Source organism: Orbicella faveolata, unplaced genomic scaffold, assembly GCF_042242905.1.
Source record: "Orbicella faveolata isolate gen_17 unplaced genomic scaffold, um_ofav_v1 contig_35, whole genome shotgun sequence".
NCBI classification, from domain to species: Eukaryota; Metazoa; Cnidaria; class Anthozoa; order Scleractinia; family Merulinidae; genus Orbicella; species Orbicella faveolata.
The window spans coordinates 21,346,185-21,361,267 of record NW_028301564.1 but is presented as its reverse complement, the minus strand read 5'-3'; the positions used below and the strand labels follow the sequence as shown (position 1 = coordinate 21,361,267).

Sequence of the window (15,083 nt, the reverse complement as noted above, 5' to 3'; positions counted from 1 at the left end):
CAGTATACAAGATATTTAGGACAAAAATTAATAGGATTAGGGATACACCGACACACCCCATTAAGCCCCCCCCCCCTCCCACTATGGAGCCTCAACAATGGTCAGCTATTTAGGATAGAAGAAATGATGTATGTCAACTGCTATAAGCATTTATTCTGGACTCTTAGTACTTGTATCACGTTGAAATATGAAAGTTTTGTATCAAATGTTTGGGGTTTTAAGGTTAGGTAACGCAGCTCCTTGTTAGTAATTTCGAAGCCCACACTTGTTACACTGAATAGATAGATAAAGACGGGGCTGGAGAAATAAACAGAGAATGAAATGTGCCCCGAATTCTGTACCGTTTAACACGAATTTCTTACATGGCAACCTTTGTGTCTGCAAAGAGATCGAGGCACAACATATTTGTAAACAACTATCCTAATCTCATTGACAGCCATTAGTTTTTGACGAGAAATTTCATTTATTACAAACAGAATACGGATAGAACTCCAATAAAAAGCCTCTTCCTTGTTTTTTTTGTTCAGCATTATACTCGTGTCTTTCGCTGCCCGAAATGCCATCAAATGCTGCGAAAGGCAACAGACTGACAAGCAGTGCGCAAGAAAAGTTTTTCTCGGGTCAGGAAACGGTCATAAAAGTCGAAGCAATTACTGTAGCACAAAAGATGAGGCGCTCAAAAGATAAGGCCAGAATTAGGCGGTTCACCTGTGATGACTTCCTGACTCCTTGCCACGTTTAATCCTTCCTCTCGAGAATGGCTTCCAAGCTCAGAAACAGACAGGAGAAGGTCCTCCAAGAAGACACAACAGCCGCTGAGAATCAAGCTGCAGCTATTTTTGACAAGGGTCAGTTAACTCATCCAATTGCTTATGAATCATTCAACTTGTGTGCCTTAAACGCATCTATAATGTCTTTAAAAAGCTAAGCGTCAACGTAAGTGTTTCGCTTGATAGATGCGGGTATTTTAAAGCGCCCTGCTTAGGGTCGAAAACTAGTCCTGTGCAGACATGCAGCTGTGTTCCATCACAGAGCTGAACGACATTAGCGGCCGTGGGGTGCCTCAGGCTCATAACGAATGGTGCCAACAAAATACAAACGTGTTTGCGCCAGATTAAGAAAACGTGGAAAAAGTAGATCTTAGCCAGGGTTATTAGAATCCACAAAGAAAACTGGGGGGTAGTCATTAATTTTTCCGAGATAATTAGCTACTGCTGACGATAGCATTTTTCTGAAAAAAAGGTAAAGATATTTCTTCACAGATTCTCCTAAGGTTCGCCTTTACATGCAGAAAACTAAACATATTAAAAAACATCTTTAAACTACGTGGTAATTGGTAACATAAAAACTACTTTTGATATGTATTTAATAACAGAATCGTCGCAACAGCACTCTGGCTTAGCCAAAATACAGTCTACATAACTTTTCCTCACAGCCAAAAACTAATGCATTGTCGAATAGGCTTACCACTTCCAATTCATACCATAAAATGTAGCTGTAATCACCCCTGTTTTAAAAGTTAAATGAGTTGTTTCACCCTTTCGAAAACTTTGTCGGTGTCCGTTACATTTTTCCCTCTTACTTTCCAAGTAAGTTAAACATTGACGTCTCTCGCAGTTGTTTTGCGCGCGCATTATGCCATCTACAGTTGAATTTCAGTATGATTTTTTCTACGGATACGATAAAAGCTAGTTTGTCAGCTGGAAGCCGTTCACAGTTATTGCTTAGCGATATGCTGCTTTTCTTGTAATCCCGGTTTTAGTGCAGGCTCGTAATTTTAGTGCGAAATTTGTTTCGGCCACAATAGGATTTTTTTTAAGTCGCACGCTTGGTAGGGTAGTTAAGTACGTCACTAGTTCCAACCCAAGCGCGCGCCTGGCGTTTAAACCATGCCTAAAAAAGAAGGCATCGTCCTTAACTGCCCTTCAGTAATTTTCTGAGCATTTTCTTTTCTGATGCAAAAGTGAAACGGCTAAGAAAATGTAAGAAGTTTCAATAAAACGTCCCTTATCAGTACTTCCTGCGCACTATTCGTCAGTCTGTTGTCTTTTGCAAAGTTTGATGGCACTCCCGGCAGCGAAAGACACAACTGTCCCGCTATATCTGATCTAAACATGCTCTACCCCATTAATTTTTCCCCTAACTTTCTTGCATCCTGTTAATTTTTTACCCAAATATCCAGTATCCTGAAAACCCCTAATAGGGCCTCACTGATGAACTGAGAAAGCTGATCAAGATACACAGATCATAATCTTTTGACTTGATACTGTCTATCGTTTTCCCTTTTTTTTTTTTTTTTTTTTTTTTTTTTTAATACACGACCCCCCCCCCCCCCCCTAGTTAAGACACAGAAATGCGTAAAATGGCTTTAATGTCGGTTACATTTTCACTTCCTACCCACCCTACCCCTACCTGTTGGAATGTGCATTTGTCAAATGTAACGCAATCTGTGGAATAATGGCGGATGCACAACAGATGAAAACAGAACTGAGCTTAAACGAGTTCTTGATGAGAATCCTCGATTAAGAGGAGGATTTTAAAGGCTGCTAACAGACTTCTGGGTCAGTTAGGATCTCAGCAAATTGTTAAACTTCTTGTAAACGGCGGCTTATGAGGCGAAAGACAAATAATATTGATAGATGTTATGAAGCGGGTTTCGGAGAGTTGAAATCTGCTTAACCGTGGCGATGTCTGAGAGTGATTTCGTACACTAAGCACCGAAAATGTGGCTGAAACAGACTGGAAATATAACATGAGGCATCGTGGAACATCCAGTTGTCGACATGTCGCGAGGTAAGTGGAATATATCATTATTTTCTCTGTGCATCGTTATTTTCACGTTATTATGCTAATTAGGACGGCGGTCTTTGTTGACAAAAGCACAGCTTAAACTTCTTCTTCTAACATTTTACAGTTTTAACTGCCCCAAAATTTTATTGCATGTTTTTACAGGTGAGACATTGCTCTTTAAGTGGAGGGTAGTTTTGGGATCTCAAGTGATGTACTTTTGGTGATATTTTCCTTTAAACTTCGCCTTTTTTTATGGCGCTTCATGAGTAGTCCGAAAGGGAAGAAATTTAAAATTCTGTAGAAAAATCAGGTGATGATCAAATTGCCAAAACAGCCTCTCAATGTAACAAGAAACATTTGCTTGTCTCGACTAAAGTGTTTTTACCCGGATTTAGATCGTTTTCTTTGTATGGCAAATTGTTAAAAATGTGCCCTAAAATGGCCGCTGAAAGCCCTCTTAGAGGGGCAAAACCAAGATGGTGGCCCCAGCGCTAAAATACCAATCGAATTGAACTGAAAGTTATATTTTTGTGAATCACTTATCTAGACCATTCATCTGAGAAAGTTTGAGGAATTTGATTTTTTCTGGTCCAAATGGCCATAGTTGAAAATTACAGAGGGCGCCTGTTAAGACATATAATTTAACAATCCGAGTGGTTTGTAGTACCCTCTTCGGGGCAAATACTAAACGCTTTGTGAAATGATGCTTAGATTTTTTGGATTGGTCAGATCTGGAATTGGTCTAAAAATGTCGTTCAGACCATTTACATTGATATCCATAGTTAATACCAACGCCTCATTTCAGAGATGTATTTAACAATAGCTCCACAAGCGCGAGTTTCAGATTGGCTCACATATACTATAATGGCTAATCTAAGCCAATGAAAACTCTTGAATTGCATTATCCCAAGATCCAACTAAATGGCTAAACTGCAGAATACAGGGGCACTTTTAATCGACCACCAAATGAGCAGGCTCGTTTGGCTCGTTTGCTTCTTTTGTCATCCATTGCCGAGCCAAACGAGCCACTAAATATATAGACTTAGGACTTAATGCATATATAGATTATTCTTCGTTCTTTCATTCACTGCCGAGCCAAACGAGCCAAACGAGCCATTAAAAATATAGACCTAGGACTTAAACCATATACAGATTACTCTTCTTTCTTTTATCTACTGCAAATTAGTCAAGCCAAACGAGCCACTGAACGACCCACTATATATATTCACCTTCAAAAGCGGCCCTGTATTGTGTAATCGCTCCCTAACTTTTAATAATATGTATTATAACCTGTTTGTAATTAGAATTTTACCGATTTAAAATTAAATGCATGCTATGTTAAATTTACATAGGTTAACTTAAGACGCAAAGCTTCAATGTAAATAAGCGATAGCTTCATGAATTTTTTCGCGTAAAAAAATGTTTGATTTTGATTTAATTATTTAGCTAAATGCTGTAAAAAACGGATACACACTTGAACGCGTTTTATTTCTGACTTATAAATGCCATAATAAAATGCTAACGTCGCATAAAAGTGTTCCCAAAAATTCATGCTTAGTGTTAGTCTGGTTTTATTCCTAGTACAGTTTTATTGCTTAAGCGTTGTGTATCTACTTTTTTACGATAAAGACAAATCAATGCAAATTCCATCGAAGAGAGTTCTGCTTTTTGAGTTCGCACTTTACAAACTCAGTTACTATGAGCATACAATGTTTATAGCAGGTGATTACAAACAATGGTGTTTCTCATTTGTTATAGCTGGCAAAAATATAATCAACAATTCCTTGATTCCTTGAGTGCGGATTTTCTATACAACAGAAGTTCAAAAACCCGGTCGGAATTGGGGTAAACTGGTTAATACACCAAAACACGAGAATCCGTGTTTCTACTGAGTCCCCGTACAATCCCGAGAAACACTGGAGTAAATCGTGATGAAAAAATCATAAAAATGGATGCTGATTAAGTATAGACTAAATGAATTATTAGTAGTACAAAAAGACAAAAAAGGGCTACCACTCTATTGCTTATGGCCTATATTGCTTTCATATCTTCGGCAAATGATGATTATTCCACGTTCCAGATATAATTTATGATAAGGTCAACACTTTTAAGTTAAAACAAACTATCAGCGAAAGACCACAAAAACTTAAATCGCGGAAATTTATAAAATATTTATAGCAAGTTTTAAAATCATGGCTCAATCAAGTATATCTCTTCTCTCTCTCGCTCTCTCTGTTTTTTTTTTTTTTTATTTATTTATTTAAAGGAAAGCCCAAAGATAAAATCGATTCAAGCATTAAAAGCCGTACCCTGCTTGATCAGTATCATGACTGCATTACGTACGGTTGCAAAAATCTTCCAATTCTAATTCCTCGTTTAATTTATAAACGTCGGACATTGATAGCTGTTTGCATGGGATGACAGTTTTGTATTAGTCCTTAGCTTTATGAAGTTTTAAGGTGAGCACTAGAATACGCTACAGAAGCTATTACTATTTTCACTGATTTCCCTAAGTTGGAAAATTTGCAATTTCTTCAATGCCTTCAAATAATATGGAATAGGAAGCGCCCTTGACAGTATTAACTGAAATTTCCTGTCACCTCTCAGTTACAATTAATTATAAGGTTTCAGTTTGATCGTGTCTTCTGTAAGTTCCAAAACAAAACCGTTATCAAACATTTTCCGATAGATAGGGGATTTCAAAGTGAATTATATTGGTAAAATTTTAATGCTATCCTTAAAAATTTTAAACGAGCAACAGCTGTATTTGATAATGCGAATTAAGGACTCTGAGATCACGCAGTACTGTTTACCAAGTGTTGTGATTTGTTGTGTATTAAACAGTAAGTACAGTTTGGCTTGATATAAACACTTTTATATCAACCTGACCATCATATTATATCTTCTACTTTGTAAAAGGGTCAAGTTATTGAGCTATTTTACCATCGCTCCGAAACTGTTGGCTGAACACAATCGAAGGCAATCAGTTTAAGAGCGAAAACAAGCTTTTAGTTTACACAAAGGTACGTAAAATTGGTTTTTCGGAATCGGTTCGGCCTTTTTAAATCATTCTTCAAATAACTGAACCAAAAATTAAAGGAGAAGTTTTTCCCACGTACATTCAAAAAAACGGCTGAAAGATTGTCAACTTCTGACTCCTTCTTCGAAGCTGCAAAGGAAAAATCTATGTATTTGTTAAGGAGGCATGTAACATTATCGATTTAATAATATCATTGCTCTTATTGACTGTGTTGTAGCTGAACCAAAACTGAGAAGGTAAAGAAGACCATCATCATGAACAACTTCAGTCAAACCAATCCTTATGATTCTGCGTTGTGCCCTCACGCCGTTTCCATTTTCTTTACAACGACCATGGCTATAATCAGCTTAGCAGGTCTCATAGGAAACTTTTTGGTGATCTTCTCAGTTTACAAAACTCCAAGTCTGAGGACAAGCACCAACTATTACTACGTCAACATGGCGGTGTCCGATTTTATTGCCAGTTTTGCCATCTGGCCGCTTTACCTCACTGACGAGATCATAACAAGCAGTGGAAGTCTTCTTCAAGAGCCTCTGGCAACTGCTGCATGCAAAGTAGGAGCGTATTTCAGACTGGTATCGACCATAGTGTCTATCTTAAGCCTGGTGTTGATTGCTTTCAACAGATTCGTGGCTACCGTATTTCCTTTGAAGGCACCTCTGATTACACCCAAATCAAGGGCAGCTTCACTCTTTGCCACATGGTTGATATCGATTGCGTTCTCTTTCCCGGCGGCGTACCATTCCAGTGTGCAAAAAGTCGGTCATGAAACATTCTGTAGATTCGTGTGGAATGAGTTGGCGAGTACGATCTACTTTGTAACTGGCCTAACGTTGTTTACTGTCTCACCATTGATTATTATTATCGTTCTTTATCTCCGTATCGTGCGGTCTTTGAGGAGAAGAGTGCAACCGCAGACCAATACAAGAGACAGTAGCCTCCAAAGAAACAGAAGCAGACAAAACCAAAATGTAATGAAAATATTCAAATCCGTTGTTATTGCATATTTCGTTACCTATTCTTTTTATTGTGTATACTTTATCCTCAAAATCACGGTCCCTGAACTTTCTTACAAAGACAGCTGCAAGTTAATTTTGGGTTTTACCTATTTAGTATTGCCATCGCTAAGCACGGCAATTAATCCAGTAATTTTATTTGCATTTAGCAGTAATTTTCCCCAAGCTCTGCGTATGCTTAATCTGTTTTCTTTCCGTTTTGCACTGAATTCAGTTCACGTTGTAAGCACATCAGTACAAGAACGAGATGAGTCCAGACCAAATCAAGCCAAATCTAGTCAGACGCAGTGTTGAATATATAAAGGTAAAAATGGTTAAATCTTATGCCCGCCTACACTAGCGTTAAATAAGTTTCAGAATGATGGCTGACGGCTTAAAAATATTTCTTCCATTTAAAGGAGCTCAGTCACGGTATTTTGAGTTATTTTGGCCAGGTACAAAATTCACTTGAAATCGAACGAAACCTGAAATTAGCTGTTTACTAAGATAGAAAAACAGCAAAGAGATAATGATAAACCACGAAAAAAGAAGGATAGCTAAGGATGGAGAAGATTAACGTGGACTACAATTGACAAACTTGAGAAATTTAGTCCAAACTTTTCAAGATGTGGAAACTATGATGTAGCTTCTTTCAGGTGACTGTGAATTGAATCTCTTCGAAAGCTTGCATAATGACGACACACATGGTAATTATGTAACATTTGTCCACCCATCTTCCAAAGCTCACAACTTCCATTCAACCGTGTTCTTTTTCGTTACTTTGATCACCAACATGGGCAACTCTCCTTTATTTCAGTCTCTCAAGATTGATTAAATGCAACTCTAATAGGCCTAGTCTCAAGTTTGTTTCTAAGGCTGTCAAGCCTTCTTTTATGGAAGCGCGTGAGGGCGTTAACAAATATCTGTTCGGCAGTTTGCTTAATACCCTTGATTTCTTTTTGGAAAGTACTATCAGGCGCAATATTGGCCTTTGCAGAGTACTGCAATGATTTCGGACAAGTCCGATTGTTCAAATGTCTTTCCAGTTTAAGGATAGAATCCTTAAACTCTCCACTGAGCTGGCTCAGTGGAGAGTTTCATTTACTCCTGTTAACATGAATGGGATTCAAACCCATTCGAAAAGCATTTGCCAGCTGAGTGGAGAGTTTCACACGCTCCACTTAAATTGAACGGGATTCAAACCCATTCGAAGATGTAATTTTAAGCTGGGTCAGTGAAGAGTTTCAATCGTTCCTCTTAATTATAACATAAAGGGGATTCAAACCCATTCGAAAATGCATTAGCTAGCTAATTGAAGAGTTCCACACGCTCCAGTTAAATTGAACTGGATTCAAACCCATTCGAATATGCATTCCCCAGCTGGGTGGAGAGTTTCGCGCGTTCCACTTAGTGCTTGTTTACTTTCACGTCCCGAGGTAAGGTTGTTCGATGAACTCGGTGCTTCCGTACCATTTGTTGGAAACTACGCCACGCAGGTAGCACAAGTACCATGCGTCCATCCTTTGGAAACATGAGTCCAGACGGTCGCAATAATGTGGTTCATGAATTGTGACTGGGTCAGTACTCATCGCAGATGATTCGTTCTCAGCTGAACCAGAGGATTGTGGCTGTTTTCAAGCAGGGGTTACATACTGTCGTGCTCTTTCGCGCGTGAGCGAAAACACGTTGTAACTTTAAAAAAAAAAAAAAAAATCACTTATAGCACTTAGCATTAGACCGCGAAAGAAATGTACCTTTGATATCCGTGATGGAGAAAGGATGGGATGTAGGTGGTAAAGATAGCGACATCAATAGTGTTTAGCCATAACGGATCTAATTAAAAATTTGCTGTAAGGGAGAGAGAGAGAGAGAGAGAGAGAGAGAGAGAGAGAGAGAGAGAGAGAGAATATTACCTAAGAGTCAAGAGATAGAATACCTCTGAGGACGGGGACATCAATTGTTTAAAGCTAGTCTGAATTTAGTTGAACGTCACGCCACGTGTTCTATTAGCTTTGCGATTCTTCATCCTTTTTGCGGAAATGATAAAAATACAGGAATAATTAGCATTTTTCACCGATAGTTTGATATCTTTTTTTCGAGAGACGCGAAGGAAAGTGTTTCCCAGGTTGATGAAGGACTGGATACCACATACAAGGTGACAATGAGAGGATGCTGGACGCTGAGGATGAGTTGTCAAAACTTTCACGAAGGTGAGAATCGGTTATCGAATTGTGGAAGCCTATATACAGCGGTAACTCATCTGTCAGCAGACAAATCTGACATAGATACCAAAAGAATAAAAAAAATATATTTAAAATGGCTAATCACATAATCCCGTACGCGCGTTCCACTTAATCCTACAAAGTTTGGCCAAGCGAGGGAGTTAGGGCAGGGACATGGGAATGACAAAGAGACACTTCACATCACGTAACATAACAAGGATTTTAAACCGCTGGCCACTTTTACTAGCGTGTCAAAGATGGCGTGAATGACACGGAGCGCGACACACGAATGCGGAAGAACGCCTTGAAATGGTTCGTTTATCGTTAATTTTTTCGGTCGACGAGCTTGTTTAGTGTAATGCTGACAATATTATTATTTTTTATCAACAGGATATTCGATTGTTTTTCAGTCCCAAAGGAAAAACTTCAAAACCAGGGGCCTCAAAGGTTGCATGAGGATAAGCGCGGGAAAGACTCAAGTGCGAAGCCTGCATCGAAGGGCCGTGCGAAAAGCAAGGTAAGAATTTTTTTTGGTTTCCGACAGTGGAGACGGTTGAATGGATTCTAAACTATGAGTAAGTTCAGTTAATTGATAAGATGGGGATTCAAAGAGTGTAATCACGTTTTGATGAGACGAGTAAATATCTTTTTCTTCTCGCTTGGAAATTTGAATTTCTGTTTTAGTTTATAAGCTTACCAGTATTCCACTTCCACCCCCACCCGCTGTAGAGAGGTTACCTGTGGACCCTTTGAAAAGGAAATTTTTGCAAACAGGCAGATGTCCAGTTAAAGAATTTGGGAAGAAAGAAAACAAACAAACAAACAAACAAACAAACAAACAAAAAAGAACAAAACAGCAACAACCTGCGTCAGATTAATTATAGAGTCCTTACTTCTTTCCTTACTTCCAAGACTTTCACACCCAACATCCCCCCCCCCCCCTCCTGCTGTCCTCCCCAGCCCTGCACCTGTCTATCTCTACCAAGATATTGTTTCAGAAAGTATGTGCACCTCCCCCTGCTGGTCTGAGAAGGGTTGTTGGATTGAACTTCTTTACCTACTCAAGAAATAGTTGTTTACTTTAAAACTGGGCATTTGAGACCAACTCCTGCTCTCTCTGACATATTTCTTTAGACCCCATGGGATACATAGGTATGGATCAGATGGAGTTTAAGAAAACCACAAAGGGCACTTGAATGCCACTGAACAAATGGTCTGGATAGTAGCAGACATGTTAAAATTTTGAGAAACCTTTCGGGTTCGCCACTTTGCTAAATGTTATTGTAACAGCATTGATATCAAGTTAGTTTTCTCATCATTCAAAATCAGTAACATGTTTGGTGTGAAAGATCCTATCCCTTGTGGGCTCCGTGCGGGTGTAATATACAAATTTTTGTGTGCGGGCTTTAATGCCTGTTATGTCGGCCAAACCACCCGGCATTTTTCCATGCAGATATGTGAGCATTCAGCATTTTGTGTACACTATATATTCAACTCTGTACTTTGTAATTTAAACTGAAGATGACAGAAGATTCTGTTGAAACATGTTTTTTAAAAAGCGTTGCTTTGAACAAATGGTTTAAAGAGCAATACAATGACTGTGCACTTGCGATATAATTCTTAGTACATTTCTTTGCCGTCTTTTACAAAACAACAACGTCAAATAACCAAAATTCTATGTTGTCTGGAGGAGGTGAGCCACAACAACTATTTTTTTTAAATGTCCTTTTGGAATTTAACACTGTGTTCGATCTCCAGTTTCGACATAGTTTTGACAGCAAGAAACAAACTAATTTGGTAAAAAAATTAAAAACAATATCTGGCTGAAACAATTAAAAAATTACAAGCTTTCGACTGCCTGAACTGCAGTCTTTGATGGGTAAAATGTTGATGACAAGAAGCGAAGGAAAACAAAAGAAATTGAATAAAAATGTGTGAAATTGCAAAATAATAAAAATGCAAATAGTTATGAATGTTTATTAAAAAGAATGTTATATTGTCCAGGTAGTGGACATGGAGATTCATAATTACTATCATTTTTGTTATTTGCAATTTCACGCATTTTCATTCAATCTTGAGTGAGTCTGGCAAGTTGTCTACAATAAAAACAGTTACATGTACTTGACTGTGTGTTTTACAAGTACTTACAGCTGTAGTTACAACTCAATGCTTACATACACATACCTTAATTTGAGGTGAATGTACATTAGAGCTACATGTATACCTTGGAAGCACTCCATTAACACAAGCACTATGCTGTTATGAGCTTTTCTTTGTCCTGAACAAATCTTAGTCAATTTCTTTTTTGGCCAAGTAATGGTCAAAATTAATGTTATTTGACTGCATTTACAGGGAGAGGAAAACTGCATAGAGGGACTGACGTTAATTTTGTTATTACTGGAGTGCTGGAAAGTATTGAGAGAGATGACGCTGCAGATTTGATTCAGAGGTATGATGGCAAGGTGACTCAGTCAATGAGCAAGAAAACAAGTTATAATGTGGTGGGACAGGGTGCTGGTAAGAGCAAACTTTCTAAGGTAAGGGAGAGTCTTGTAAAGGATCTTTTACATTTTATTGTACCTACTGAACATAGTCAGATAGTCCCATGCCAAAAAAAGTATGTATACTGACACAAAAGCAAAAGAAAAAAAGCAAAAAAAAAAAAAAAACGTTCGTAATAATAAAGTATCACCCTGTTGAAGCTAACTGCCTGTGATACATGTAGATGGTGGAGAAAGTTTGTACAGGTTCAGTGTATTTTGTTAAATTTTTTCTTTGTTTGTTGTTTTGGGACTAAGCAGTGCCAGGCAATTGATGCTAACTGAGTGATATTAATGTATTTTATACCTAAGGCTACTTTAAATTAGACACTGAATAGGACATTTGATAACTTGCCTCGGTACGTTTGACTGCCACAGAGGAGTGTGTTGCAACTGACATTTAGGTTTCCGCCAGAGTTGGAGATGTCTTTCATCTAACAAAATGATCTTAAAGTGATCATTCACTAAAAAATACAAATATTAATTTCACGAAACGATTATATATCATTCGTGTTATTTATAAATAGAGTACAGAGTATAGAGTATAGAGTATAAACACTGCTCATTCAGCAAATTCCTCTTCATAATGCCTTTTAAATCGATAACCGTTTAAAAGAAAGCTCGAGCACGCAGCCAAGAAAAAAATTACATGTAGATTAATTGAAGAAAGACGGCAAAAACCTAGTGCTAATAATTATTGTCACCAATGTAGACCGTCAGGCATTAATTAATGTATATAATTGTCGTGTATGTCACATTTCGTGCATGTATGTCATGAAGTAGACAAGGAACAGCATGGGAGAGAAAAATTAAGAGAGCACATGGTCGACTTGTTGTGTGCTTCTTTCTGAACTAGTTTCACTTCTCCAGCCAGTTAAACCTCCTCTAATTTATGTACCAAGAGGACAGGACATTGGCGACGAGGACAAGCACGGCACAAGATCATGTCTTTTAGCGAAAATGGCGCTTCAAATGCGATTCCTAAGTTCGATTGTCACTAGGATCCCGCCACGTTGGGACCGCGCTGGACGCGTTGGTTGACATCTGTTCGGTTATTTGCGGATGGCAAAGGTCTCATTATCAGTGAGACTACAAATGCAAACACGAGGCAGCGAAGAAGAGCGATGCTACTCCATTTAGCAGGCCCAGATGTACAAGAAATCTTCTCTACTCTCGCGGATACCGGAGAAGCAACCGACTACTCCGCGGCTGTAACAGCATTGAATGAATATTTTCTTCCCAAAGTCAATACAGCTTTCGCCCGCCAGAAATTTCACTGACTCCAACAAAGGAAGGTGAAACTGTTTTGCAGTTTGTTACTCGATTAAGAAAAAAAGAAAAGGATTGCAATTTTGGTGCAGACTTTGACAACCAGGTAAGAGACGCTGTCCTGCGTAAATGTAGGTCAGACTATGTAAGGCGCAAACTGCTTGTGGAAAGAGTGGAGCTAACGCTCGCTCGCACATTAGAAATCGCAGAACAGTGTGAAAGTGTAGCCCACCAAACGTCTTATCCCAGTGTGAGAGAGCCGAGGAAAGAGGATGCAAACAGGGTTTACGAAAAACCTGAGTGACCCGCTGGTAAACAAAACCGAAAGAAAAATGGAATTCAGTGCTATCGTTGTGGGTCGAATGGGCACCTGAGTAGAGATCCAAAATGTCCTGCTAGGGGTCAGACCTGTAGGAGATATAAAGGGAAAGATCATTTTGCTAACGTTTGCAAAACTAAACCAAAGAAACCAGGAATGAATCAAGTGCAAGAAGAGCTAAAAGCTAGTGGGGAGCAAGTTGATTATGCTTTCAGAGTTACTAATGAAGCTCACTCAAGGAATAAAACACAAATAGCGGTGATAAACATATTAAACTTACGCATTTTAATAACTTGACGTTCGCCCATTTCAGAGCTCTCACTAAGAATGACCCCACATCAGCCATTGCCGACCATATAAAAGCCACAGGTCACAACATCAAGTGGGATCATTTTGACATTCTAGCTTCTGGTAAAACAGATTATCATTATAAAATTAAGCCGACTCTTAATGTAAACGTCAGCAGTGAGAAGCTGATACTTTATTAATAAGCTTAGGCTTTTATTGTTTTACTCAGTTAAGAAACAGATGTTTCTTAATCTCGTTTCCAGACCCCTTATTTACATTTCATATATAGTTTTCAAAAGTTGTAACGGTCTTTATTCCACTTTTGAAAATGTATGTTGCGTAGCATACGAAACGTCAAGTTATTAAAATGCGTAAGTTTAATATGTTTATCACCGCTATTTGTGTTTTATTCCTCGTTAAACTACGATGGCCCAAGAACAAGCTCACTCAAGTCTGCTCAAGTTGTCTGTTGGTGGGGTAAAACTAGAAATGTTGGTGGATTCTGGAGCCACCAATAACATTGTTGATGAAAAAACCTGGGAGGATGTGAAAGTTAAGAAGATCAAATGTAAATCAGGAGCTGCTCCTATTGACAGGAAGCTATATGCCTATGCCTCCAGCAAACCCCTCCCAGTAAAAGGTCGTTTTATTTGTGAAGTGTTGATTGATAAAGGGAAAGCTCAAGCTGAATTCCTAGTCATCAAAGGAAAAGGAGTGCCAGAGGCAGAGGAGACCACCAGAGAGATACAAAGACTATGTTTTGAAATTATGAACTGATCTGCTGTGAGATGTTCACTGATGGATAAATCAAAAAACTTTGTGATTTTGTTCTTAAAGGTATTGTTGAGGCCGCTCATTCGGAGGGAATTTAAACTTTTGACTTTGTTGACATGTTTATCGCATAAAGGTGTCTACCTTTAAAGTTGAATTTGTTTTCGTTATGTTTACGATCAAGTTCGAAGGATTGTTAGACTTTGTTTCCTCAGAGAAAAGGAGAGATGTCGTGTATGTCACATTTCGTGCATGTATGTCATGAAGTAGACAAGGAGCAGCATGGGAGAGAAAAATAAAGAGATCACATGGTCGACTTGTTGTGTGCTTCTCTCTGAATTAGTTTCAATTCTCCAGCTAGTTAAACCTCCTCTAATTTATGTACTAAGAGGACACGACAATAATCGCTTGCGCTTTAATGTAAATTCTCCATCTGTGGTTCCAAATATTGACTTAAGCCCGAATCAAACGGCGCATAACAGCCCATGACAGTTAATGATAGTTGTAGCACGCGCTTCTGTTTGACCACCTCCAACCATCATGAACTATCATTCACTTTGAGCTTATTCAAAATTCTTCATGATAGTCGATGATAGCGTTTCAGAAATTTAGTTTGATAATTGAATTTTCGGCTGTTGCCACTATACGTTTGACTTTATTTGGTACAATTTTCTCTTGAAGATAAAATTAAGGGTTTTTTTAGCAGGTGGTATTATTGCTACGGTAATTTTATCGTGTCACGAAAATGATACCAACGTGTTCACCAATGATCAGGTAGTTTTTTTGACACCATGATTGTCGCATCAACTGAGAAGAAGTGGTAATAAAGACACGTCAAAATCTGCGTCT

The 15,083-nt window shown here is 38.5% G+C and overlaps 1 protein-coding gene and 1 long non-coding RNA gene across 3 annotated transcripts; both read left to right on the top strand.

Moving 5' to 3' along the window:
* The first annotated feature begins 6,060 nt into the window (after positions 1-6,060).
* LOC110044010 (neuropeptide FF receptor 2-like) lies at positions 6,061-7,124 on the top strand. The gene is made up of 2 exons (XM_089273560.1): positions 6,061-6,801; positions 7,061-7,124. Exons 1-2 carry the CDS (start codon positions 6,085-6,087, stop codon positions 7,070-7,072), a joined length of 729 nt encoding a protein of 242 aa, XP_089129686.1. The 5' UTR covers positions 6,061-6,084; the 3' UTR covers positions 7,073-7,124.
* A 1,482-nt stretch (positions 7,125-8,606) lies between these two features.
* LOC149103728 (uncharacterized) lies at positions 8,607-14,548 on the top strand. Of its 2 annotated transcripts, none has more exons than XR_016202149.1 (3): positions 8,607-9,035; positions 9,438-9,564; positions 11,400-14,548. It is a non-coding gene; the product is annotated as an uncharacterized LOC149103728 (long non-coding RNA). The 2 variants fall into 2 exon arrangements; XR_016202150.1 differs by lacking the exon at positions 8,607-9,035 and adding an exon at positions 9,269-9,359.
* Positions 14,549-15,083: the final 535 nt, after the last annotated feature.